Source organism: Cibotium barometz, chromosome 20, assembly GCF_041138505.1.
Source record: "Cibotium barometz isolate CiBa-2024 chromosome 20, ASM4113850v1, whole genome shotgun sequence".
Taxonomy (NCBI): domain Eukaryota; kingdom Viridiplantae; phylum Streptophyta; class Polypodiopsida; order Cyatheales; family Cibotiaceae; genus Cibotium; species Cibotium barometz.
This window is the reverse complement of record NC_141065.1, coordinates 14,036,667-14,064,131: the sequence shown is the minus strand read 5'-3', so window position 1 is coordinate 14,064,131 and position 27,465 is coordinate 14,036,667. Positions and strand designations below refer to the sequence as shown.

The 27,465-nt window shown below is 46.7% G+C and overlaps 1 protein-coding gene across 1 annotated transcript; it reads left to right on the top strand.

The window, feature by feature from the left end:
• Positions 1 to 1,149: 1,149 nt before the first annotated feature.
• Positions 1,150 to 26,470, top strand: LOC147627550 (uncharacterized). Its single transcript, XM_086814467.1, has 2 exons — positions 1,150 to 1,548; positions 25,927 to 26,470. Exons 1-2 carry the CDS (start codon positions 1,280 to 1,282, stop codon positions 26,213 to 26,215), a joined length of 558 nt encoding a protein of 185 aa, XP_086670593.1. The 5' UTR covers positions 1,150 to 1,279; the 3' UTR covers positions 26,216 to 26,470.
• The last annotated feature ends 995 nt before the right edge of the window (positions 26,471 to 27,465 follow it).

Below are 27,465 nucleotides of genomic sequence, written 5' to 3'. Positions count from 1 at the left end.
TATCGGTACCTATATGAAGCACTGGACAAGACATTGAAAGACATTATGCAGAGTGATATAGTGTTTGGTGGGAAAGTTCGCATATGAAGCACTGGACAGGACATTGAAAGACATTAGAGATGTTATTCATATAGCAATAACATCTCTAATTATCGAACTGTTAGAGAGCACCGATGTTTTACGGTATATATAGAAACATGTTTTTTTATGTAGGTTTTGTGTTTTGTTTGATAAATTTATATTGCTATTAAAATATTTTTTACAATAAGGAATATCTTTATTTTTTAGAACCCAAATTATTGTTGGGTTTGTATGGTCAAGACCCTTACAAACGAGAGCTTTAGGCTTCTTGGAATTTACAATATGAGATTACAAAAGATTGCGGATCAACTTCATGTACATGTAATGTTTGTGGACTATGAAAAGCCTGATAGGTTAGATTTTCGAGTCATAGGTACTGGACAATACATAATTTTTCGGTTTGCTGTCTACAAGCCTGTTCAAACCCCATTCGCCCCTCAAATATTGATCTACTAAATGAGTTCTGTAAGGTTTTGTTGTTTTCCTTCTTTTTTTCCATGAAAAGTTTATCTTGCACTAGCTAATATTTTTTTGCTAGGTATGGAGGCAAGGATTATAGGCTTCCAAGGAGAGATAATCCAGTTGTCCGAAGATTGTTTTAAAGCTTTGTTCAGGTGTGTTGAGATTGTCAACATTATTTTGGATCGAAATGCTGGCTGTTTATTTACGCCAAGTTTAGTACTTTATTCAATGAAATTAAGTGCTTTAGGAGTATATATATGGCAAGCATGGTGTGTTTATATATAGGTTGGCAAGTTAAGGACCATGGGACCCATCATGGGCTTCAAATATAAGGCTTATCCCTACTTACCCTTCGAATATGAGTGTTTTTTTTTTCAATTGTTTGGAATTAGAAAGTAAAAAAAAAACACACCCGTGTGTGCCATCGCTTTCGCAATGAGGGCTTGAACCCGTGATCTTGGGACTCTAGAACAACACCTCTCTCTACTTCAGTGATTTGTGATCGACAAATAAGAATACTCTTGCCCGTGAGGGACGGGTCAAAGCCACTCGTTCTCTTCAAGCCCTGAATCTTCATTCGAGAATATTCTACTAGTAGTGGAAGCTTGTGACGACAGAGGTTGGACGGCATTGCATTATTAGGACGACTTGCGTGGTCCAATTATTTCTTACTGTTAACACATCTCACGGTGGGTGCCCTCAAATTAAGTAAGAGCAGAAATTGTCTCCAAGCAGCATGCACGCGCTCGTTGGCCCTCTCATTCTTGCTGCTCCCTCACTTCATGCTGAGGGTGGTGTCGGTGCAAAAGGGCCTCATCCCTTCCTCGGCTCGCTGGATCAGCGAATCACCCTTGCCCCCGGTCCCGACTATGCCAATCTCGCACTTGCACTTCAGAGCAGCCAAGGGGTAAAACCAGGCGTTCAAGCGAACCTGGATGAGTTCGATAAGCCCTCTTCGTTCTCTCCGATGCAAGGCCAAAAGCTTAGCGACTTCGCTTTTCTAAGGTAAACTCCAGCTCTCTTCTCATGCCATCCGTTAAAGATAATAAGTTGATAACTGCCACGATTAAAGGGGGTGGCAAAAACAGACACACAAACTCTGTCCCATCTTCCTTACCTAGCATCGAGGGATACGGCACCTGATACTCCTGCGTGCGGATGGGAGGACGCTGTCTCATGGCCTCAGTGACAAACAGGAAGAGATAAGGGCAGCCCTGCCGGACCAAGCAAGAGATTAGAAATTTGTCGCCTCTGGCTACTGGCTACTGGCTTGTAGACCACAACATGTCCTCCTTGATTTAGGACAACCCTAATACTGCATGCATCACACTCCACATCGAAAGTCCAAAATTATCAAAACCGGTCCACTTATGATAGCTTCCTTGAGGTGGAAGAACACATCCCTCTCATTCGCTGTCCATTCGAACACTGCCTTCTTCTTTGTTAGCTCATGCAAATGCGAGGCAATCCAAGCAAAATGCCTAACGAAATGCCGGTAGTATGAGCATAGACCAAGAAAGCTTCGTACTTCATGTACATATGTTAACTCTAGCCAATTTCGAATGGCATCATCTGGGGGGATCCGTTCTCACGCCATCTTTAGATACAATGTGCCCCAAATAGTGTACCTCCGAAAGAAAGAACTCACTCTTTTTGGCTTTTAATAAAGTGCTCGTGCTTACAAAGCTCTCTAAAAACTATGGCCAAATGAGCCCTATGTTTCTATTCATACTTGGAGAATACCAATATATCATCAAAGAACACACCTTCTCAGAAAATGCAATCCATAATTCTGTTGAATGTTGTTGGTGCATTTGTGAGACCAAACGGCATAACAAAATGCTCATAAAGTGCAAATGCTATCTGGAACGCTGTCTTATACACATCTTGTGGCACTACACACACCTGGTGATACCCACTCTTAAAATCTATGCAACTAAAGCATGTCGATCCATCAAGCTTATCAAGAATGTCATCTATGCGTGGAATTGGAAAACGTTCTTGATAGTAAGGTTGTTCAATGCTTGGTAATTAACACATACGTAATGATACGTCCTTCTTTCGTACAAGGAGTACGGGAGAGCAAAATTGTGAAGAGCTTGGCTGAACCAAACCCTTTTCTAAGAGCTCATTTACTTGTTTCATAATCTCTTTTTATTGCATGACACTCACGCGGCATGCGAATCTATCAAGTGATGAACTACTAGGTACTCTTATTAATGCGACGATCCTTGGGTCTTGGAGGAGCTAGCTCCCTTGGCAATGCATTGGCAAAACAATCATTAAATTCAGCAAGAAAACTCAGCCTCTCTTGAGTAAGATATCAACATGCACATCACTATGTTCAGCATTATCACGAACAAAAGCGAAGTACACGGAAAGACTCTTTTTCATTGCTTTATTAATATGTACGTGAGATACAATGGGGATAGAGTCTCCCTCCTTGCCGGCATCAATAACATGCATGCGGCCCTTATGCATAAAAAGTGATTCTATTTGTCTTGTAATCCTTGTGGGGATCAAGACGATGGTGCCACTGCTTGCCTAGCAATACATTATAACCATTGAGAGGAGAAGGTAGCTCCCCTCGCAATGCATTGGCAAAGTAATCTTAAATTCAGCAAGAAAATTCAGCCTCTCTTGAGTAAGATATCCACATGCATATCACTAAGTTCAGCATTATCATGAACAAAAACCAAGTACATGGAAAGAACCTTTTTCATCGCTTTATTAATATGTATGTGAGATACAATGGGAATAGAGTCTTCCTCCTTGCCGGCATCAATAACATGTACGCGACCCTTACGCAGAAAAGTGATTCTATTTGTCATGTAATCCTTGCGTGAATAAAGATGATGGTGCCATGGCTTGTCTAGCAATACATCACCATTGAGAGTGGGCAACCAAAAAGTTTTTATGATTCAAATAGCCTTGAATGCGTACAAGCAACGTGCACCTCTTTGCTCACAAAAGCGGCTTCCGCTTCAATTTGGGGTCGCAAGCTTCCTACCTCGATGCCCAAAGAGGCGATCATTTGCATGGAGATAAATTTATCTGTTGCACAATCGTCAAACATGAAGAGAGCAGGTTTGGCATCGTTGCCGTCAATTGGTTATCTGGCATCGTTGCCACCCAAATACAAATCTTGCTCCTTGGGCTATTGGGCATCGTTGCCACCCAAACTAGAGCATGTTCAAGTAACCGTTATATAAGCATAATAATGATCAATTCTAGTCCAATATATATACAATGAAGAGGGCTAGAGGTACAATCCCTCCCTCTTGAATCTGTCTTGATCGCAAGACGTCTATATGCCTGTACTTCAAATATATGTGAACCAACCGCTTCCTCATAAGCTCGAAGTATATCTAGATAGTCCTAGAAGTACTCCTTTGGCATCCATTTCGCGTCCAATAGCGAATAACTCTCAAATTCCAAGAGGAACTTTCTGACCATTGTCTTTCCTCTTTTTCTCATAGAATAAAACACAATTTGTTATGGTTCTTCCACCACTGGTGGATCCTTCAAAACAAGCTCCTCTGCGGCAAAACAAGCTCCTCTACGGGTAACCTGTACATGGTTTCAATAAATTGTCATGGAAGGCATTATGTGTCCTCCAATGATCCGAAAGGTCCAACCGATAACATGCATAGTTAATCTTCTTGGTATCTGGTAATGGTTCATATACTATCATTTCCATTTGTAGATTTTGGTAAATTCAAAGATAAAATCCATAGTAATACTCTCCCATAGAACTTTAAATGGGTGCAATTTTCCTGCCAGCTTTTGTCAGTCAAACTTTACCTCCAAGCATTTTTGAACATGAAACTTAATGTTCTTTCTGCTACGCCAATAGTAGTATCTTCTCCCAAGCTTGAGTTGTAGTCACTTTTGGCTTCAAGTTCGTTGTTACACATAAACGGATTTACTTCATACAAGAATCTTCCTTGATGACAAGAAACGTCACAAAATTTCCATTCTACAATTTGTTCCAATACAATCCTTGAATTCCTAATCCAAGACTTTCATAGACCACAACATGGCCCTCATAGTACATGTTTGCTCCAATGCAAGCTCATCATGTTGAACCACAACATGGCCCTCATAGTACATGTCTGCTCCAATGCAAGCTCATCATGTTGAACGACAAAAAGGTCTAGAATATCCAACACCGGTCCCTTGCTAACGTAGAGTTTCAATGTGTCAAAAGGATTCTGTTTCAACTTTGGTCCTCCACAAAGATCCCATGGCTTTCTTTGTTAAAACTTGCATTAGTCTAGTATCCACTACAGACCTCTTGACGATATTCTTGCCATGATGTCAATCTGATGATCTTCCGGTCTCTTTGTCTTCTTGCTTGACCTGAAGAGGCTGCATCTAAGATAGCAGGCCTAGGAATGGCCTCCCTGTTTCCTCCACGGGAAGCAGACATGGTGACTCTAGATTCTTCTGCAATGTTGACTCTTTTGGCGCAAAGATATGCTTTGTCAGCTTCATCTCCTTCGGCTTCGGTGGCTGGATCATTGATGAAATCTTCAAACATTTGAGCCCTTCTTTGGTCCTGTTCTCTCTTGGTTCTCCAAGCAAAAAAAATTCTTCGTCTTTGAGAAGTCGTTCGAATTGCTGAAAGTCATGGTATTGTTTTGATGACATGGCCGCGGTCTCATGAGTAATGGATCGGTGACCCTGGTTCCATCCCGAAGTCCTAAATTGGCCTCATAATTGTTCGCTTCATTAGGCCCTTGGTTTCCCTCATCTCTCAGCATGGCTTTGTCACCCCAAGAAAGTTTCTTCAAGAGAAAGTTATAGAGAGAGGAGGAGAGAGAAAAGGGGTTAGGGAACTTTGCACAGTACACCACACTGAGCGGGGAACAGGCCCGGTCCCCTTACAGGAACAATCCATGGGTACGTTGGCTAGGATCAATGTAACAATGAATACAAAAGCAAACAAATATGTTGAAGTAGAATCCAAGTCGATGTTGATGTCGAGGTACGAGATCTCTGATGCCGAGCACACCACGGGGATGACCAATGGTGATGTCTGGAAACTTGTACAAACATATGACCAACCTATGTAGGCGTGCATGCTGCCATAGGCGGCTGTTTACAGCTCTGTCCAGCCCTGTGGGTCAGTGCTTCAGTCAAAAACAGCATGTAAGAAGGATGCTTTTCAGCCTGGGAGCCTTAGATATCAACGATCAGCACATGTGTGCTTTCCTTGCAAGCGGTCAGCCTTGAAAACCTGCTAGGAGAAGGCGAAGGTTCTGGCGGAGGCAGGCACTGTGCACAGGTGCAGGCTGCATAGAAAGAGGGCGCTTTTCAAAAGCTTGATGATGGTAGTGATAACGATGAAGATGGTCTATGATGCTACAAGAGAGGTTCAAGATTTTTTATACTTGAAGAGGGCTCTGCTTTTTGCCAAAAGCTTAACCAAGCTTTTGCCAAAATCTTATGGTTCCTGTCTAGTGTCCAGGCATGTGTTCCATCATGTGAAAAAGAGCTAGGAGGGCCAAATAGTTACAATGGCAAATGTCTAGACATACTTAAGATGCATGAAGAGAAAGGACCAGTTACATGCGTAATGGTATGTGCTTCAAATGCGGTAGCCAAGACCATGTGTATGGCAATTGTCTAGACGTACTTAAGATGCATGAAGAGAAAGCACAAGTAAATGTGATTCTTGATGTACAAAGGAATACGGGGCTGTGCGTGGAAAACATAAAAGTATGCAAAGCTTGAGGAAAAATGAATGACGAACTAGCCTTGTTCGTACTTAAGATGCATGAGGAGAAAGCACAAGTAAATGTGATTCTTGATGTACAAGGGAATACAGGGCCGTGTGTGGAAAGCAAAAAAGCATGCAAAGCATGAGGCAAAATGAAGGACCAACTAGCCCTCTTCTTACTTGATTGCTCTACAGATATTTTTCATATTCACACGGATGGCTGCAGCCTGAATGTGCCTAAGCTTGGAATGCCTATGAGTGCATGCTCCACATTTGAACGCAAAGATGTACATGTAACGCATGTGATAGCCTAATTATGCATGCATGTACAGGATTACATGGACCATGGAACTTTTTGGTTGCACCATTATTGGGTGTTGATCTACGCTGCAAAAATGAATTATGGGATAGAGAAGATCACTTTGATGCACAGTGGCTATCAGTATGTCATAGATGTGGGACTCCTAGAAATGCAAGTTGATGCATAATGTTATCTAGATTAAAGTGGTATCTTTTCTACCATGTATGTTAATATGTATGTATGGATCGAGGATTAAGAGAGCTTTTGCAAATATGTAGGTGGTATTTAAAGGATACTTTAGATGGAGAATATTTGGATCATGGCGTCCCTTTTAATAAACACCCCAGTCCTAATCCTAGGCCTGTCGGGACATAATAACGTGGATAAGCTCTGCTAGGAATAAATCATCATACTCACTTAACCATTCTGGTTCTTTAGCCTTTAACTTTGTGTCTACCGGATTCATTTTGACAACATAAATGAGCTGCTTCTTTCTAATTTCTTTCAGTAACCTAGAAGCTTTTACTAATTAAAGATCTGGGGATCCAAAAATTCCAGTTCCTTGAACTTTGTTCCCGTGAAGGTCACGAAAGGAAATGGTTCCATTGTGACAGTGAATGTCAGCTTGATTTTTGTGGAGCCAATCCATTCCAAGGATTCCGTCGAAAACTCCCAAAGGTAAGACTTTGAACTGGCAGCAGTCAGTTACATTCCCATCATCTAGATTAAACTGAATACGATCTGTCTCATGGTGAGTGAAAAGAATCTTTCCACTGACCGATTCAACTTGCATAGGTTTTCCTAATTTCGAAGTAGAATTTGATATAGATGTGGCTCCTCCAGAGGATCGCTCGCTGAAGCTCTCACGCTCCCCCCCCTGCTCGCACTACTGCCTGCGCACACTCCCCCCTTCTCGCCCACGCGTCTGCTCCCCCCGCTTGCCCTCACGCAAGCTCCCCCCCCTCCGCCCGGCTTTCTTGCGTGCCCCAGCGCGCTCGCTCCCTGCTCCTCACCTTCGCGCCCCCCCTCCCTTCATCAGCGCCCCGCCCCCCCTCCGCCAGCCGTCGCCCTCTCTTCCCCCCCACCCCCCCCTCTGCACGCCCCTCCCCCCCCCCCCCCCCCCCCCCCGAGCGGGTTTTTTTTTCTGTCCTCGCCACCTTATCCCCCCTCCCCTTCTTTCTGTGTTTTTTTTCGTCCCCTGGGGGTTTTTTGCCTTCCGCCTTCCCCCTTCCCCCTCCGCCCTTTGTGTGCAGCTTGGTTCTTGCAGGACTCTCCGCATTCACTCCGCCTTCGACATAGCTTCAGGCTCTGATGGAGGCTCCTCCCGCCCCACCTCAGAGGGACTCTCCCGCAGCCCCCTCGCCCGCCCCTGAGGATACCCCCATCAGGCTTTCTCTTTCGCCAGAAGAGGAAGCGAGCCTCGCCGCAGAGGTGGAACGCCTCCAGGCACATTCCACCATCTGCCGTATAGTCGGCACTCGCCCCAGCAGAGGGGAGATCCGGGATCTTCTCTAGGCCCGCCTTCTTGCAGATGTGGGCAAGATCCTGGACGTTCAACTACTGGGCCGTGGACACTACCAGATCGAGTTCGAGACAGAGCCCAGAGCGTGGCCAAGGTCCTTGCCATGAGTCCCCTTGACGTCAGGGGCGCTCGGGCATTCTTCAGACCTTGGCAGCATGGCTTTGACCCAGCAGCGGTCGAGCAGGGAGAGCGCCTTTTTCATGTTACAGTTTGCTTCCCTGGGCTCCGCCGTGAGTACCTCCCGCTCCTTTCTAGGCTAGGAGCATTGGTGGGTTCGGTGCTTGAGGCTGGCCCCACAGCAGCTTCAGTGGTGGCCAGAGCAGCTGGACTACCTTCGGTCAGAGTTTTGGTTCCCGACATCTCCCTTCCGAAGGTCATTCAGCTACCTAGGATAGGGGGGGGATGAATTGATCAGAGAGTGGAGTTTTCGAGGCTCCCGAACCAGTGCTTTATTTGCAGGCAGGTCGGCCACCTGGCCAAGGCCTGCCCTCGCAGGAGACCCAGACCTTCACCGCAGCAGCAGGCCCCTGATGGCCCGCCCACAGATGCGGCTCGGTAGGCACCCTCCGGGACACCTGCTCAGCCCACAGAGACCTCGGAGTGGCAGCCTGGTCAGGGGCGCCGTCGGGGGGGACAGCCCCAACAGCACGCCCAGAGACCGATGCAGCAGCAGCCACAGTCTCAGCATCACTGGGTTCCCGTGAGGAACAGCTTTGCTCCCCTACAGGAGGAGACCCCAGCGCCGACTGAGGACCAGGAGATGCCAGCACCCCCTCCTTCGCCCCCACCCCCGCCTCTCCCGCCCCCCCCCTCCCGCCTCGCTTCCACCGTCGCCTCCTCCCGTCCCCGCTCCGGTTTTGGCAGCGGCTCCTTCTCCACCCCCTCCTCCCCTCCCCGCTCGCCTCAGCTCCCCGGGAGGCCCTGGCAGTTCCCTGGCGCTCACCTGCAATCCGGCGGACACTGAGCACCAACCTTGCTCGAGCACCGCAGAGGAGACTTACCATGCCGATTCGGGCTTCACGGATATCCTCTATCCGCAGTCGGCTGAGTCGTCTCGCGCTTGATTCAGGGGTGGCCTTCTCATTCCCTCTCTGTGGCCCTATCGACCGGGAGTGGACTATGGATCTCGCTCTTAGCACTTTGAAGACTCAGGCAGTTGAGTTTTCCCACCATGTGAGCGATCTAGAGGTGACAGATGTGATAGTGTCACGTGCACACCATTCAGGTGTACAGTGACATGGCATCATTAGCATCATCAGGAGTCATCAGGTATTTTACTGGCATTTATGCAATTTTATAGGCATTTTACAGGCATTTATGGGGCAGCCGACAGCAGTTGTGGACATGGCATCTGGCCGACAGCACTTATGCTGGCCGACCAGCAGCATTCTTGCATATATATGCAGGCGCCTCTCCATTCAGCAATTCAGGTTCATCATTCAGCATTCAGCCTCAGTCTCTCAGCGTTTCTACTCCAGAAGGGCTGAGAACATCATCGCATATCAGTTCAGCAGCATATAGCAGGGTGTTCTCCAACGCATCTCCTCCAGGAAGCTTTGGGAGCAGCATATTCAGCCAACGCATCAGCATACAGCATTCAGTCCAGCATATTCAGCAAACGCATCTATCTCCTCAGCGTTTCCTTCCCAAGAAACAGGAGAGCATCTGCGTTTCATTATCAGGACAGCAGTTCATTCATCATATCAGTATATTCAGCATATAGGCAGCATATTCAGCAGTATAGATCCATTTGGATCTCATTGTAAACCGCATTCATCATCTAATATAGCTGTGCATTGCATTGACACATATCTGTCTACCTCTTAAACATCATTAAGTGCAGTTTAGTTAGACTAAGGTTGTGATTACTACGGTCTTAAGCTCTCACATGTCACATTGGTATCAGAGCGTTACAGGGTAACCAGCCTTAGAGCATGTTCATTCCATCAGTCATTCAGTCAGACATCATTTTTATCGCTTCCGCACAGTTAAACCCAGTTCTCAAAATTTTGCAGGCCACCCTTAGGGATTTTCCCTTAGGTATGCATCAGTAACCCATCCATCTGCATTCTTGCACAGCATATAGGGTTGCACATGGCTTGCATAGCAGACATCTTAGCAGTCATGTTAGTAGTCATCTTAGCAGTCAGACTTGCATCTGCAAGGCATACATGCTGCCCATGAACTCTCTGGGGAAGACTGACATCGATAATCAAAGGAGGACATAAGTTTTGGGCTTCAACTGGCAGCAGCAGGGGGTTTCTCTTCCACAGAAGACGGAAGTTTGCTCCAACATCGCCTCAGGAGGTTCAGAGCTTCAGGTATGACGGAGATGGTAGGTGAAAGGTTTCCACAGGTAGGTCAGGGGTGACTCAGGTATTCCCAGGCAGTTTTAGCAGCATTTGCCATTGAGTTCCCACAGTGCATGGAGTCTTGGCTCAAAGGATTTCGCTCCTGCAGACGACCTCAGTCCCGGCACCAGCAGAAGACAGAAGGGGGCAGTGGTTCGGAGGAGAAGGATCACAGAGGAGTCGAAGGTTGCCAGGTATACCACCCAGCAATAGTTTAGCAGCGGGGAATGTCACGTGCACACCATTTAGGTGTACAGTGACATGGCATCATTTTAGCATCATTAGCATCATCAGGAGTCATCAGGTATTTTACTGGCATTTATGCAATTTTATAGGCATTTTACAGGCATTTATGGGGTAGCCGACAGCAGTTGTGGACATGGCATTTGGCCGACAGCACTTATGCTGGCCGACCAGCAGCATTCTTGCATATATATGCAGGCGCCTCTCCATTCAGCAATTCAGGTTCATCATTCAGCATTCAGCCTCAGTCCCTCAGCGTTTCTACTCCTGAAGGGCTGAGAACATCATCGCATATCAGTTCAGCAGCATACAGCAGGGTGTTCTCCAACGCATCTCCTCCAGGAAGCTTTGGGAGCAGCATATTCAGCCAACGCATCAGCATACAGCATTCAGTCCAGCATATTCAGCAAACGCATCTATCTCCTCAGCGTTTCCTTCCCAAGAAACAGGAGAGCATCTGCGTTTCATTATCAGGACAGCAGTTCATTCATCATATCAGTATATTCAGCATATAGGCAGCATATTCAGCAGTATAGATCCATTTGGATCTCATTGTAAACCGCATTCATCATCTAATATAGCTGTGCATTGCATTGACACATATTTGTCTATCTCTTAAACATCATTAAGTGCAGTTTAGTTAGACTAAGGTTGTGATTACTACGGTCTTAAGCTCTCACATGTCACATTGGTATCAGAGCGTTACAGGGTAACCAGCCTTAGAGCATGTTCATTCCATCAGTCATTCAGTCAGACATCATTTTTATCGCTTCCGCACAGTTAAACCCAGTTCTCAAAATTTTGCAGGCCACCCTTAGGGATTTTCCCTTAGGTATGCATCAATAACCCATCCATCTGCATTCTTGCACAGCATATAGGGTTGCACATGGCTTGCATAGCAGACATCTTAGCAGTCATCTTAGCAGTCAGACTTGCATCTGCAAGGCATACATGTTGCCCATGAACTCTCTGGGGAAGACTGACATCGATCATCAAAGGAGGACATAAGTTTTGGGCTTCAACTGGCAGCAGCAGGGGGTTTCTCTTCCACAGAAGACGGAAGTTTGCTCCAACATCGCCTCAGGAGGTTCAGAGCTTCAGGTATGACGGAGATGGTAGGTGAAAGGTTTCCACAGGTAGGTCAGGGGTGACTCAGGTATTCCCAGGCAGTTTTAGCAGCATTTGCCATTGAGTTCCCACAGTGCATGGAGTCTTGGCTCAAAGGATTTCGCTCCTGCAGACGACCTCAGTCCCGGCAGCAGAAGACAGAAGGGGGCAGTGGTTCGGAGGAGAAGGATCACAGAGGAGTCGAAGGTTGCCAGGTATACCACCCAGCAATAGTTTAGCAGCGGGGAATGTCACGTGCACACCATTCAGGCGTACAGTGACATGGCATCATTTTAGCATCATTAGCATCATCAGGAGTCATCAGGTATTTTACTGGCATTTATGCAATTTTATAGGCATTTTACAGGCATTTATGGGGCAGCCGACAGCAGTTGTGGACATGGCATCTGGCCGACAGCACTTATGCTGGCCGACCAGCAGCATTCTTGCATATATATGCAGGCGCCTCTCCATTCAGCAATTCAGGTTCATCATTCAGCATTCAGCCTCAGTCCCTCAGCGTTTCTACTCCAGAAGGGCTGAGAACATCATCGCATATCAGTTCAGCAGCATACAGCAGGATGTTCTCCAACGCATCTCCTCCAGGAAGCTTTGGGAGCAGCATATTCAGCCAACGCATCAGCATACAGCATTCAGTCCAGCATATTCAGCAAACGCATCTATCTCCTCAGCGTTTCCTTCCCAAGAAACAGGAGAGCATCTGCGTTTCATTATCAGGACAGCAGTTCATTCATCATATCAGTATATTCAGCATATAGGCAGCATATTCAGCAGTATAGATCCATTTGGATCTCATTGTAAACCGCATTCATCATCTAATATAGCTGCATTGCATTGACACATATCTGTCTATCTCTTAAACATCATTAAGTGCAGTTTAGTTAGACTAAGGTTGTGATTACTACGGTCTTAAGCTCTCACATGTCACAGATAGGCCGACTATGGGAGTTGGCTCATTTTTTCTTTGATCCCGGGAGTGTTGATGCCTCCGGGATTCGACATTTGGTGGTTCGCATAGTGGCAGACTTAGCACGCGACCCTGGATATGTATGCATACACGAGATTGCTTTGTTTGGGCGGGAGGCAGTCGCCATGGGACATAGCCACTGGCGCCTAGTCCGAGATTCCTGCAGCACACCGGGTGGGCAGATTCGTAGCCGCTCGGATGGGGACTATTCTCCATCCAAGCCGCTTGCGAAGGCCCGCCGTACGGCTGAGACAGCATCCACCTCAGCAGGTCATCCATGAGGATCATCTCATGGAATGTACAGGGCCTTGGCTGTGCACACTATATACGTTACCGTGGTTGCTTGAGGCAGGAGCTTCAGAGATACCTGGTTGGGGGCAGTATTGACATTTTGATGATGCAGGAGCACCATTTGGGTGAGAGCAGGATCCGAAGATACGGTTCGATGATGCCTGGTAGATGGGACACCTTTTGGTCTGCAGGGTTTGGCCCCTTGGGTGGGCAGGGAGGAGTATGTATGGTCATTACGGATGTATGGCGGCAGGCCATTGTGGATCGTGGGATCTTGCCGGCAAGGAGGGACTAATCTATCACGGATTGATTGCTTCTATGTGGGCGACAGGTTAGGGGAGCGAGGGGGCTCCGTTGGCATTCTCGCTGGCACCTCTTTTTCAGACCATGCGCCAGTTATTTTGACACTTGAGGAGAGGACACGGGAGACCAGCTTGCAGTTCAAGATCCCAGAGAGGATACTTACAGATCCTAGTCTCGCTGAGGACATTGAGAGGATATGGCATGATAGCCAGAGCTCTGACCACGATGCAGCAGGCCAGTGTGCCCAGGGACTCATCGAGCTCAGCTCTTTTTTGCACGCTGCAGCCTTGACACGGTTGGGAGAGACATGTGAGCGGGAGCGGCGGTTGAGACGTAGCCTTGCTTCGCTTCAGTGCCTTCAGGAGCAGCAGCCTACATGTGAGTGGGTGGTGACCCAGCTGAGCCAGGCACGCCAGGAGGTTAGAGAGGCAGAGGAGCAGAGGCATGAGTTTTACTATCACTGCTAGGCCTCTCAGTGGACGCAGCTTGGTGATAAGAGTGACTGGGGGAGTTTTTTGAGATTACTGGACCTCGCCATGCTCGAGCAGGAGTCCGCCAGCTCAGGAGGCAGGACGGATCGGTAGCCACTGAGCCCGAGGAGATCAGAGCCATTGCCACTGAGTTCTATAGAGACATGCTTTCAGCGGAGCCAGCCCCACTGAGGCTCGGGATGCTTGCAGACAGACTGTGTGGGCCCATGTGCAGAGGAGGGTCACAGATCGTATGCGTACAGTTCTGGGTGAGCCTCTTTCAGAGGTTGAGCTTACTGAGGCCTTGAGAGTGCTTCCGCGCCACAGTTGCCCTGGGGAGGATGGATTCACGCCTGCCTTTTTTATGCGCTATTGGGACCTTTTGGGGCCAGGCCTCCGCAGGGGCTTTCAGTACGTTTTGGACACTAGGGTGATGCCAGAGAGCTTTTCAGAGGGCTTGATCTTTCTTATCCCCAAGGGGGAGGGAGTATCAGATGATATTCGGAATTGGAGACCTATTACGATCCTCAATACTGTCTACAAGGTCTTAGCAAAGGCCTTGAGTTTGAGGATCCAGCCCTTCCTGGGGGAGTTGATTCATGCTACCCAGACAGGATTCGTCAAGGAGCGTAGTATCCTTGACAACATTTTCACCTTCTGGGAGGCGACGGCCCGAGCTAGATTTCTCGGTGAGGACCTGGTCGTGATGCTTCTCGATTTTGAGAAGGCATACGATCGAGTCGATTGGAGTTTCTTAGAGGGCACGATGCTTCGCTTGGGCTTTGAGCCAGTTTGGATTCGAGGAGTGGCGGCTCTATATTCCACAGCTCGTAGCCAGGTGCTGATGGCAGGCGGACGGGGGCCGAGTTTTGAGTTGACCAGATCAGTCCGTCAGGGGTGTCCTCTCGCCCCGTTTCTTTTTCTCTTCTTTGCTAAGGCTATGAGCATGTATCTGACGGCAGAGGAGGTTGGTTTGAGAGGACTCTAGCTCCTAGTCCGGGGGGAGGACCTGCTCGATGCTGAGTTTGTTGATGACACGGGTTTATTTTTGCATGGCCAGGAGGCCAATCTCTAGAGGGCAGAGCAGTCGCTCAGGTTTTTAGTGCAGCTTCGGGAGCATTGATCAATTGGCGCAAGACAGTGGCCTTTTGGATCAGTAGCGCTCCCACTCCGGCATGGAGCCTAGACCTGGGCTTTCGATGGATTCCTCCTGGCACAGCAATGCGGTATTTGGGATGCCAGATTGGACTAGATTTGTCACCTGAGCAGCAGATTGCCCCGCTTCTTCTGAGCATTCGGAGGAAGCTTTTGTATTGGAGTACAGCTCGGCTATCCTTGGCTGGGAGGGTGGTGGTGGCGAATCAGGTGCTTTTAGCGACCATGTGGTACATCACATCTTGCTGGATCTTCTCGAGCTCTTACATCAGCCAGGTACAGAGGCTGATCAAGAACTTTCTTTGGTCTGGGTGGGACGGTCAGTCAGCCCGGGCTAAGGTCGCTTGGGCAGTTATTACACTTCCGCTGGCCCAGGGGAGCTTGGGCATTATAGATCCAGTTGATCTGAGTAGAGCCTTATTGGGGAAGCTTATTGTTTGGGGCCTGCTTCCAGGCGCTGAGCCTTGGAAAGAGCTGCTTTTGCAGCGGTTGCAGCTCGGGCTCCTCCAGCAGGGGGCACTTGGGCACCGAAGATACGATGGATCTTCATAGAGATGAGGAGGACAGGCCTCAGTAGAGGATGGGAGGACAGATTTGCCTTGAGTATCCTGCGAGCTTGGGAGTTGCTGAGACCGGGACTCTCTGAGACCTCCTTCTTGTGATGAGGAGCAGGCCAGACAGCCGCTCATCTGGAGCCCAGCGGTTCGCACAGAGCAGGGTCATATGCTGGGTTCTCGGCCTCGTCTTGCTTGGGGACCATTGGCGGCAGGCCCAGCACGTAGTTTTGGAGACTAGCAGGCCTTTTGCAGTCCCCCAGAGGAGATCCAGGTGGAGAGGCTGAGTCACTTCAGAGGGGGACTGATTATGAGGGATGACATTCAGGAGGCACTCACAGAGGAGTGGTTCACGCCTCTCGAGCCAGTGGTCCCACGGTGGATGGGAGCCTTTACACAGTTGGAGATCCTGATTGCTGTCAAAGCTTGCACTGAGGATGGTAGATGCCTCTACTATGAGATCAGGATGAGGGCAGACTTTAGACAGTGGAGGTGGAGTCGCCTTTGGTTGCAGAGTGCATTTTTCAGAGGATACGGGTAGTGGCCGCTGCTTCTCGGAAGTAGCATATTGACCCAGACCTTGCAGATGTGGACTCTGATTGGCGCATATGGGCTTATGCAGCGCGCCCTTTGGCCCGACTCGTGTGGGACCCTGGCGAGTACAAGTGGCATGATCCTTATGCATCCCCCGAGGCCACAGAGATCACCTTTTTCCAGTATACTGTTCGATTGGGACGACATATTTTGACGGCGAGGAGGATGGTCTTTCCAGCTGCATCGGAGCATTGGCGGCTACATGGACTCTCACAGGAGTTCCTGGAGGATTTTTGGACCAGGCTTTGGGCTAGTCGACAAGCACGCAGGATCTCGACTTTCCAGTGGCTGGTCGCCCACAGGGGCTCTGCAGTTGGCACCTGGCTTGTCTACAGCGGTCTTCCGGCGGCCTGCGTCCGATGCGGCCACCCTATGGAGACACAGAGACATTGCCTATGGGACTGTCCCCAGGCGCAGCAGATTTGGCTGCGGATGCTGCGCTATCATGACCCTGTGAAAATGGAACAGCACAAGTGTGGGCATGGTGGTTGCTGAGCAAAAATATTAAATGATTCACGTTTGGGGTGCCCGGACAGAGAGAATGATGTATGGATATCTCTAGGTGTTAAGGGGGGAACTAGAACATTAATATTTTAATGTTTTATTTATGGTTGCCCCTAGGCCTTAGTGGCCCCTAGGGAACTTTAATGTTTATTAAAGTTGGGGCCCTAGGGCATTTTTGGAGAGAGGCCACTCCACTTTTGGAGTTGCATGCCTCTCTCATCTCTCTCTCTCTCTCTAGCTTTTTGGGAGGCGTGTAACCTACGTGCAAGCTCATGCGTGGAGGAAAAGAGAAGGGGACTGGTCGACTGTTTTTGGGCCGTGTGTGAGAAGACCAAGCTGTTCTACAGGCCGTACAGAGTTGTACGACAGCAAGTACAGCTGTACGGACTGCTGCAAGTACAGGGTACGGCTCCTGCCACATTTAACAGAATGATGGACATGATTTTTTGGCCTCATAGAGCGTTTGTGGACACATTCTTTGATGATATGATTGTGCATTCACAAATTGAGGAAGAGCATAGAAGGCATTTGGCCATTGTGTTTGTAGAACGCAGGAACCATAGGCTGGTTATTAATGGCAAGAAGAGTTGAGTTCTTTTTGCAAGAGATACATTTCTTGGGGCATATTGTGTCTAAGCATGGAGTCCGTATGGATCCAGCGAAGGTGGAAGCCATTCTTAATTGGCCAGATTTGAGGACCGTGCATGATGTACGTAGCTTTCTAGGATTGTGTTCCTATTACAGGCGATACATACGGTATTTTGCTGAAATTGCTTCGCCCCTTCATGCCTTAACAAAGAAGGCAACTCCGTTTAGATGGGCTGATCGGGAAATTACAGCCTTCAAAAAGCTTAAAGAAAAGCTTACTTCGGATCCAGTATTGGTATTACCGGACCTCCGAAAGGCTTTTGTTGTCCAGTGTGATGCATGTGGAAGTAGCATTGGGGCAGTTCTCATGCAGGAGGGACATGTGATAGCCTATGAGAGTAGAATATTGCAAGATGCCGAGAAGCATTTACAGGTTTATGAGAAAGAGATGTTGGCTGTAATCCATGCTCTTTCTACATGGAAACACTATTTGCTTGGGACTGATTTCACTGTGCAGACAGATCATCAGACCTTGCGCTATTTCCTCACGCAAACTAAGCTTTCAGAGAAGCATATGCATTGGGCAAACCTTTTGTCTATGTTTCACTTCCAGATTGTGCATGTGGAAGGCAAAAAGAATGTAGTGGCAGATGCTTTGTCAGACAGATCATCAGACCTTGCGTTATTTCCTCACCCACGCAAACTAAGCTTTCAGAGAAGCATATGCGTTGGGCAAACTTTTTGTCTATGTTTCACTTCCAGATTGTGCATGCGGAAGGCAAAAAGGATGTAGTGGCAGATGCTTTGTCACGCAAGCCACAGGTCTCAGCAGTTTCACTTACTTATCATCATGAGCTTGATGAAATGAAAGAGCAGTATGCCCATGATGAGGACTTTGAAAGGTTGTATGATCAGATGTCTGAGGGTCAGCGGCATGAGCACTATACTCTCATAGATGGGTTTTTATTGATGCATGGCAGACTGTGTGTTACCAGGACATTGCGCCTCAAGGTTATGATTGAAAGTCATGCTCCACCGTATGCAGGTCATAGAGGTATTGACGCCACGGTAAAAGCAGTGGAGACTTTCTTTTATTGGCCAACCTTGAGAAGAGATGTTGATGCCTTTGTTAGGCAATGCATCGTATGTCAGAAGGTAAAGTTTGACCATCAAAAGACACCAGGGTTACTACAACCTTTACCTATTCCAGATAGACCTTGGGAGAGCATTGCCATGGATTTTATTTATATTTGATCCTCCACGGACACAAACGGGCAATGATGGCATTTGGACTATCATATGCAGGTTCAGTAAGTAGGCTCATTTCATTCCCGTGCGTAAGACGATCAAAGTGGATCATATGGTGAAGTTGTTCATGGCGAACATCTTCAAGTATCATGGCTTGTCTACGTCTATCATTAGTGACCGTGATCCACGGATGACGAGTTTGTTCTGGAGAGGGTTTTATGACAACATGGGTACAACTCTCAAGTTTTCATCGTCATTTCATCCACAAACAGATGGTCAGTCGGAAGAGGCTAACTCTACAGTGTTAGATCTTCTCAAGTGTTATGTGTCAGAGCACAAGCAACAATGGGAAAAGTATCTTTCTTTGGTAGAGTTTGCATATAACAACACTATCCATACCTCGACAGGCAAGGCGCCTTTTGAGATTCGGGAAGGAGGGAAGAAGGTACCACCTATTTTGCACACAAAGGATAAGATCTTTGAGGCTGATCAGTACGTGGAGAGTATGGATGAAGCTTATCGGAGAGTTAAGTTGGCACTCCAGAAAACTCAGCAGAAGCAAAAGAAAGCCGCACGTGCTTTAGAGTTTGCATTGGGTGATTGGGTTCTTTTGCGCTTTGAAAAGGCTAGACTCAAGAAGATGAAGGGTAAAGAGCGCTTATTTCCTAAGTTGAGCATGCGTTATTATGGGCCTTTTCAGGTATTGGAAAAGATTGGTGAGGTAGCCTATCATTTGAAGCTACCAGATCACTGGAAGATTCACAATGCTTTTCACGTGAGTCTCCTTAGACCTTTCCGTGGGGATGTGCCTGAGGATGTATCAGATGAGGCTTAGCCGGAAGTTGAGGAATTTGATGAGGTTCTTATTCCAGAGCAGATACTGGCACATAAGGAAAGAAAGGTACGAGGTAAAGTTTCCCGTCGCTATCTTGTGAAGTTCAAGAACTATTCACCGATGGATGCGAAGTGGATGGAGGAAGGTGACTTAACAGATTCACCTCAGGTTTTGTAGCTTTATCTCGATGCCTTTGAGTTAGAACCGACTCTTGTTGTGGCTCATTCAGGTTCAGCAGAGCATGGGTCTGGAGCATTACCTGATGCTTAAGAGGGGGGTAGCACCTCCACTCCCTTGATACAGACAGGCTCAGATGTCATCTAGAGGTCGCTTGGTGCAGTTTTTATCTCACCCGAAGGTACTGATGGCTGACAGTACATCTGTTTATGGGACTTCCATGATATATGTGTACTAGTCACATGGGATGTTGTGGTTGTGTATGGTTCACAGTGGTATACAACTGGGACTACTACTACGCCATTGTTTTGCAGTGAATGTTGATACATGTGCATGGCTTAGAGAGATTGGGACGCTGATCTTGCCATATTGTATATTTCACTTTGGATATTTTGCTGTATCACCAAAATGCAATCGAGGTCGCTTGCCATTTTTCAAGAGGGGGGTATGTCATGACCCTGTGAAAATGGAACAGCACAAGTGTGGGCATGGTGGTTGCTGAGCAAAAATATTAAATGATTCACATTTGGGGTGCCCGGACAGAGAGAATGATGTATGGACATCTCCAGGTGTGAAGGGGGGAACTAGAACATTAATATTTTAATGTTTTATTTATGGTTACCCCTAGGCCTTAGTGGCCCCTAGGGAACTTTAATGTTTATTAAAGTTGGGGTCCTAGGACATTTTTGGAGAGAGGCCACTCCACTTTTGGAGTTGCATGCCTCTCTCATCTCTCTCTCTCTAGCTTTTTGGGAGGCGTGTAACCTACGTGCAAGCTCATGCGTGGAGGAAAAGAGAAGAGGGCTGGTCGACTGTTTTTGGGCTGTGTGTGAGAAGACCAAGCTGTTCTACAGGCCGTACAGAGTTGTACGACAGCAAGTACAACTGTACGGACTGCTGCAAGTACAGGGTATGGCTCTGCTGGTACAGGCGGCGCTGACAGAGGCTGACAGCAGGTAGAGGCTATGCTGCAGGTTCTGGCGGCGACTGCTGCAGGTACAATCGTACGGACAGCAGGTACAGGTGGCTGTACGACTGTTGACAGGCGGCTGGTTGCAGGTACAGAACTGTACCATCTGGTACAGTCGGGTACAGCAGGTGAACAGGCTGATTCAGGCGTGCGCAGCACAGTCCGTACAGTTCTGTACGGACAGATTCAGTCGTGAGCTGAAGACCTGTATGGACAGGTGCAGAGTGTCAAGAACTGTACTCTCCAGTAGGTAGAGGTGGCAGCAGCTGCATGCGTAGAGACTGCACAGACAGTTGCAGGTAGTGCTGTATCAGAGCTTATTTGGTGCATCAGACAGGTGGTTGCAAGAAGTGCAGAACCACGGGCTGATTTGGTAAGCTCTGAACTTGTTCATCTGTCTTTCTTTCCATTGGCTTATGTCTGCTGCAGAGTTGTGCTATCTGGCCCCTTGTGAGAGGAGGGTTATGGCAGATTGAAAGGGTGGAAACAGAGATTGGACAGTGAATGTATGTTTGTGCTGAGTTGTGGAACCATGTACATGGGATATGCCAGATGTATGCTCAAGGCTGCCCTGCTGAATGGTCTTGGCTGATCAGAGGGAAACACAGAGTGTTGCTTTTGTGGGACACAGATCTGTGTGTGAATCCTCTGTGCTAAGAGGTATTGTGGGCTGCCAGATTGGACATACAAGTGTATTTCTCTTGGCTAGTTTTATTGTACTCAGCTGCAAGGGGCGCCAAGCTTTGGGGCCAACAGGTGTCGTTTTCATTTCAGATTTGGGACACTCTAGCTCCAATCAAATTTGTTTTTATATCTGGACTACAAGTGGAAGGGTGACTGCTAGTCTACCGCACTTTGGTTTCTACCAGAGGCCGGTTTCATGCGCATTCTGGCCCCCCTCTCTCCAGAGGGTATGTATATGTGGGGTGCCGTTGCTTGGTCGACTTTGTCAGGGCTTGCTATGGGCTATGAGACGGAGCAGGACAGCCAGGCCATCAGATTCATTAGGGGCCAACCTCGCCTGGTTCCTTCACTGGATTTCTCGTCCGCCGGCTGGACACAGGAGAGGGATCTACGATGGGAGCTCCTCAGCAGCCTCACCATATGGTTCACCTGGAGAGCCCGGTGTTTCAGGGCCTTTGAGGGGAGACTGGAGCCACCAGCAGAGACTGTTCGGGGGATTTGGTAGGAGTTGATCCACACTCTGCGAGAGGATAGTATGACTGCATCCGGGGCGACTCGGATGAGGCGATCTTGCGACGCCAGGCCTTCCACACCACTTGGCGCAGCTGCCCCTTCTATACCCTACACGCGGGCTCCCCCCGCTGGCACTACAGGCCACCTGTTTGGCTTTTCCCCCCTCCTATTGTATGATATAGCCCCTCAGTCTGTGTACTGATATTTGTATTTCTCTGCACCTAGGGAGAGTCTCCCTAGCTGCCTTGCTTGGATCTCTGCTCTATTTTCTCATGAGCAGGAGGGGATCTTTTGTAGCCTTACGGGCGTTTTTATATAACTAATGAAAGGATCTTTTTTGGAAAAAAAAAAAAGGTTTCCCTAATTTCTGTTCTAAGACTAGCTTACGCAAGCATCCTGGGGAAATAAATGTCAATAACTCATGAGTGTTCCTAAGGTCACTTATATAGCAATAACTTGGCTATTATTGGGCCTTGCTTCAATTATAAGCTTTCTTGCTTTATTTATAAGCTTTTAGCCATTATTGGTCCTAGGCTATTAATTATAAGTTCTTAGCGAATCTAAACCTCATCTTGCTAGTGTCCTTAGCCCACGTGTGAACCCTCCAAGTCCCCACACCCCAGCTAACCTCTTAACCCTAATCTTTGGTTAGTACACATCACGAGTCCTAACCCTTGGCTTGTCGGGACGTAACAAAGAAAGAGTATGTCAAAGATTTGGACATTGCCTTTACTCAGGTGTGGACAGCTATTGAAAGGTCTCAAGACAAACATAAGAGGGCTGTCAACAAGCATAGAAAGCAATTAGACATCAAAGAGATACTCTGGAAGAGACGTGGCAAAGAGAGGTCGTACTCTAAGCTGTCTACAAGATATTATGGGCCTTTTTATGTGATCAAGCAGATCAAGGAAGTGTCTTTCAAGCTTGTGCCTAATCATTGTTGGTGCATACACAATGCTTTTCATGTGAGTCTCCTACGCACGCATGTTTAGCCGGATCCCAACGAGCCCGTCATTGAGGATCCACGAGAAGTGGAAGAACTCGAGGAGATTTTACAACGGGAACAGATTGTTTCACAAGGAACGTAAGCTTATTGTTGGTAAGCTATCCAGACGTTACCTTGTTAAATTCAAGAACTATCTTCCCATTGATGCTAAATGGGTAGATGAAAAGTACTTTTAAGGATTATCTGCAGCTTCTTCAAGCATATTAGGAAACTTTTCAGTTGCAAACAACCGTTGGATGTCACCATTTGGCCATCCAAATGGTCCACCCTTGCATTTTAGCCTCGTGCTCTAGTTTGGTGCCGCCTGTCTGGGGTCAGTGGATCCTTATTTGGATTGACAATACGGCTTTGTGGTGGGGGCTCGTCTGTGCCCAGAAACGCTTGCAGGATTTACTAACTTCATGTGAACGGAGATTGTCCATGACAATGGTGCATTGCAATGCTGCATACATGCGTGCTTGCCTAGAAACTGTTTTTGTGTGCTATTTTACATGCCTGTTGCTTTGGTGCCCAATTCCGGGTAGGGGACGCCCACTCGTGAACCCTGTGTGAAACTGTTTGCTGACATGTATCTCTTTTTGGGAGCCACCCTTTGCCCACCGTCATTAAAGGCTTAATGCCATGTGTCATAATAAGCTTGGACCCTCTCTATCTCATTGTTGGGAAACATGCTTATTCTCTCTCCCCCCCTCCTACAAAGCGGACTTTCTCCATAGATCTTGAAAGGGACTGATTTTCAGCACCAAGCTTGCTTTCCCTTGCTCCTGCCTACTGCCATACCTTGTTGCACACACCTGAACTGCTGTATCTGTTTTATGCATGATTGCCTGCCTCCTGGAGCTAATCGCAGGTGCCCAAAGCTGTCGAGTGTAACACAGCTACTGCTGGCTGAGCTGTACCTGTTGTACCAGCTGCCACGTCATCTTTAGAGTCTGCAAAAACTGTATGTACAGCCAAACCAGCTTTATACATGGCTGTACCTTCTGCTGAAAGGGATCGACCAGCTTCTGTCCGTGAACACTGCCCAAGGCGAGTACCTGCTGGAGAAAAACATTTCATGCAAAGAATTCCGCTGCAAATAACTTTTAAATGCAAGGTAAGATACTGTGAACCCTTACGAGGATGTGAAACACCCATGAAAGCTCCTGGTAAACTCTTGTGAACCCTACAGGGGTGTGAGAAACTTTTTAACCTTTAAAGTAGAGTCGACAGGAAAAGAGACTGCAAGATTACGTATAAAGTTACAGCTGCTTTGTACCAGGTTCAGCTGTTTTGTAACTGTTTCAGTGTAGTTTTATTTAGGTCTGAGAAGTTTTACAACCGAAGTTGAGTAGTGTTCTGACTAGAGTTTGACTTGAATTGACCAGATTTGACTAGTGTTTGACTTGAGTTGACAATAATGGATGGACGTTCTATCGACAAACGTGTACATAATGATGTATCACATGAGGATGGACATTGATGTATCACACATGTACATAATGATACACATAGAGGGATTTGTACATGAGGATGGACATTGATGTATCACACATGTACATAATGATACACATAGAGGGATTTGTACATGAGGATTTGATGCATGGTTTGGATCGTGTCCATACACACATCGATACGGTGGATGACAGTATCGGTTCACACTTAATTCTTGCACGATGCCGATCATGAGATATGTTTCTTTGGCTTTCATGATTGTCGACACGATCCTATTTTCTTTGGATCCAGGACATTCGTTTTTGGGTGCATCATATACCACTTGAGATGCATGGTAGATGATTATGTGGTACGATATATTTAGATGCACTTGCGATACACCTTGGCCTTGGCCTACACTATGGTTCTTTTGTGCGAGGACCATTTGACAGTTTTTCCTTGGATTGGAGCTTTTCTTTTGACTCAGGAGCTACTATTACATCGGCTTCGGGAGTCCATGATGTATACCATGCCTATCCATTTGATCTCGGAGGATACACGGCTAGCTGCGTCATGGATAGTGGGTTCTTATCTTTTCTATGTGATCCAGATCGTCATGGAGCCATTGTCTTGGAGTTCACATACTCGGATTTCCTTCTGATCCAAGTGGGAGCATAGTTAGTCTCATCATCGATATTGGTTCTCTACATTTTTCATTTGACCCAAGTAATTGAAGAGCCATTATCTTGAATTTTGCTTGGCTTGGATTTCCTTTCGATATAGGTGGTCGTATTCTTAGCCTGGTCTTCAACAGCATATCACCTTCCTTTCCGTTTGATTCCAGGGATCGTGCAACTTCTTTTCATGTGATTCCAGGGGTTGTGCGACTTTGGTGTCGACATTGCACGACTCGTGTTTTTGGCATCCATTTGCTTTGACAATGACACCCAATTATGGTCGACTTTTGGCTTTTTGTACAAGTCTATTATTGTACATGTTCTGTTTGTGCACAACCACCCTTTGATTTTTGGACGAAATTATTATAGGAGAGGATGGTTTGTACTGAAGCAACAACTTTGGGTGCACATGCACATGGGCATGGTTCTAGGCAAATGGGCTTATACATGTGGGATTAGGGCACATGTGGCCTTGGGACTATAAAAGGCACATGGCCTATGTTCTTTGTACTTTTTGATTAGCCTCTTGATATTTTTTTGATCATTTAGACATATACTTTCTTGGAGCTCATGAGTGTTTCAATGTTGAGGTGACAACTAAGAGTAGACCCTTGGCTTTCATGGGAGCTGGATTAACACATTCCCAAATCTCACTTTGTTTAGATCTCTTCAGGACAGGAGAAGTGAATTAAAGGCATGCTACGTATGGAAGAAATCACACAGGGAGGTGGAAGAGAGAACCAACAAAATACATGGATGGCACAAAATACATGTTTTTTCATGCCCCATCAGATTGTCGGAAAAAGGAAAGGGGGAGACTCCTAATATGCGGTGTTATTGAGGGGGAGGGGGGGGGATCCTGCGTAAGGGTTGCCGATTCATCATGGAAGGGGACCACGACGAGGCATATACCACATATCCTAGCAAAGCTAGACAACGTATGAGCATGAGATTTACTCAAATTTGATTTCTTGCATGGACGGGTGCAATGTTTTTTGCTGCAGCAGTACGTACCGACAGGTAGGTTGCATCAGCCCAAGTTGTTTTTTTCTTCTTTTTCCAAATTGCAGCATGAAAGTCAGGACAACTGCTTTTATATCTCTTGAAGCCCTATTGTACTTGTTGAGCAGATCTCTTACATTTGCTTGATTTTCTTCAACCCAGTTTAGGGCTTCTGCTGCTATTTTGGTTGGGTAACTACGTCGTGCCAGACTTAATTTTCTGGGAAATTTTTCACCCGGACAAGGGCAATAAGGATCAGAGTGGCGTGGGTGACAAGGAAAGAATTCTCGATGGTCTGGTAGGCGTCAGAGATAACAAAAGTAACTCCGATATAGTGGCAAGCTCCAGCATGGGCAGTTCTCCAGAAGAAGGAACCTCCAGACGCACAGGTTTTGGCAAGGCCTCAAAACGGGGCAGTAAGGGGAAAGGATTAAGAGGAAAGGCATTCTGATGCAGAGCCGACGTTTGTGAGTTTGATATACATTATGATCTGTGTCGTCATTGTTGTAACGTAGTTTTAAACACCAGCAGAGTCTTAGGCCAGGTACTCTTCCTTTAGGTTGGCCTCATCTTTTTCTTTGAAAATCGTGTGGTGCTCTGTGCACGAGGCAATTTGATTTAACACTAAGCTGCTATATCAAACGGTTGGATGTTTTCTCCTCAATGTGAATCAATCAGCAGCGCATGACAACTATTCTCATGACAATTCTTGTTAATGAACTTCTTTCTTTATTTGGTTGAAATTAAGATGGTGCATATGAACATTAAGGGTAACAACCTTAAATATGCTTTTGTGAGGGTGCATCAAAGAATTTGAAGTTGACTTATTTGTTCTATTTTCAAATCAACCATGCATGTTGTTTAGGTGCATATGAGAGAGAGAGAGAAAGAGAGAACTACATCTGACTAACAAGGAATGGACAAATCATTTAGGAAATAGGTTTGTGCATTAAGTTGATTAAAGAAGGTTGGATTCTTTTCATTAAAAAGGGTCATGTCAGCACACCTTTTTTCATGAAAAGTGGACGCGTGTGTGCGTGCGTGGGTGGGTGGGGGTGTGCGACTCCTATCAGCTTTTGGTGTATCTTAAGAAGCATCAACTCCAAGTGTCAATGAGAGTTGGTGCTTTGTGTTGCACTCTTTGCACATGAGACACAACCCCCCTTACCATGACATATGTATGCAACGATTGATTGGTGATCTATGTTTGCAAGGAACGTCTCTAAATGCACCATGGTTTGGCACTTAGAGTTTGACTTTCAACGAGCTCATAGTACGGATGTGTGCATGTTACATAATATCTCCCATTCTTTTAGCAAATAGTTGAAATCTACATAAAACATGATGTGCTCTTTTTTCTACAAAGATTGTATGTACTTGTTTTCTTCTCTCCCAATAGAAAAGGTGCTGAGGGAATGCACACATGTATTCAAGGAATGTAGCCAAGGTCAAATACACAAAGTCTCAAGGGCACTACATCGTGAAAATTAAGGTTATAATAATGCACATCAAGTACAAAGTAAGATTGTAATTATAACATAGTAGGACATGTTTGGGCTTATAAAATATAATTTGAGTCTCGTGTATGTACAAAACCCAAGTGTGTGATAGAGGTGGAGCACTCTTACTTCAGAATAAAAGGAGATCCATAAATGGGTGCTTAGCTTTAGTTAGGGTTTTTTATGTTGTAATGTTCAATCC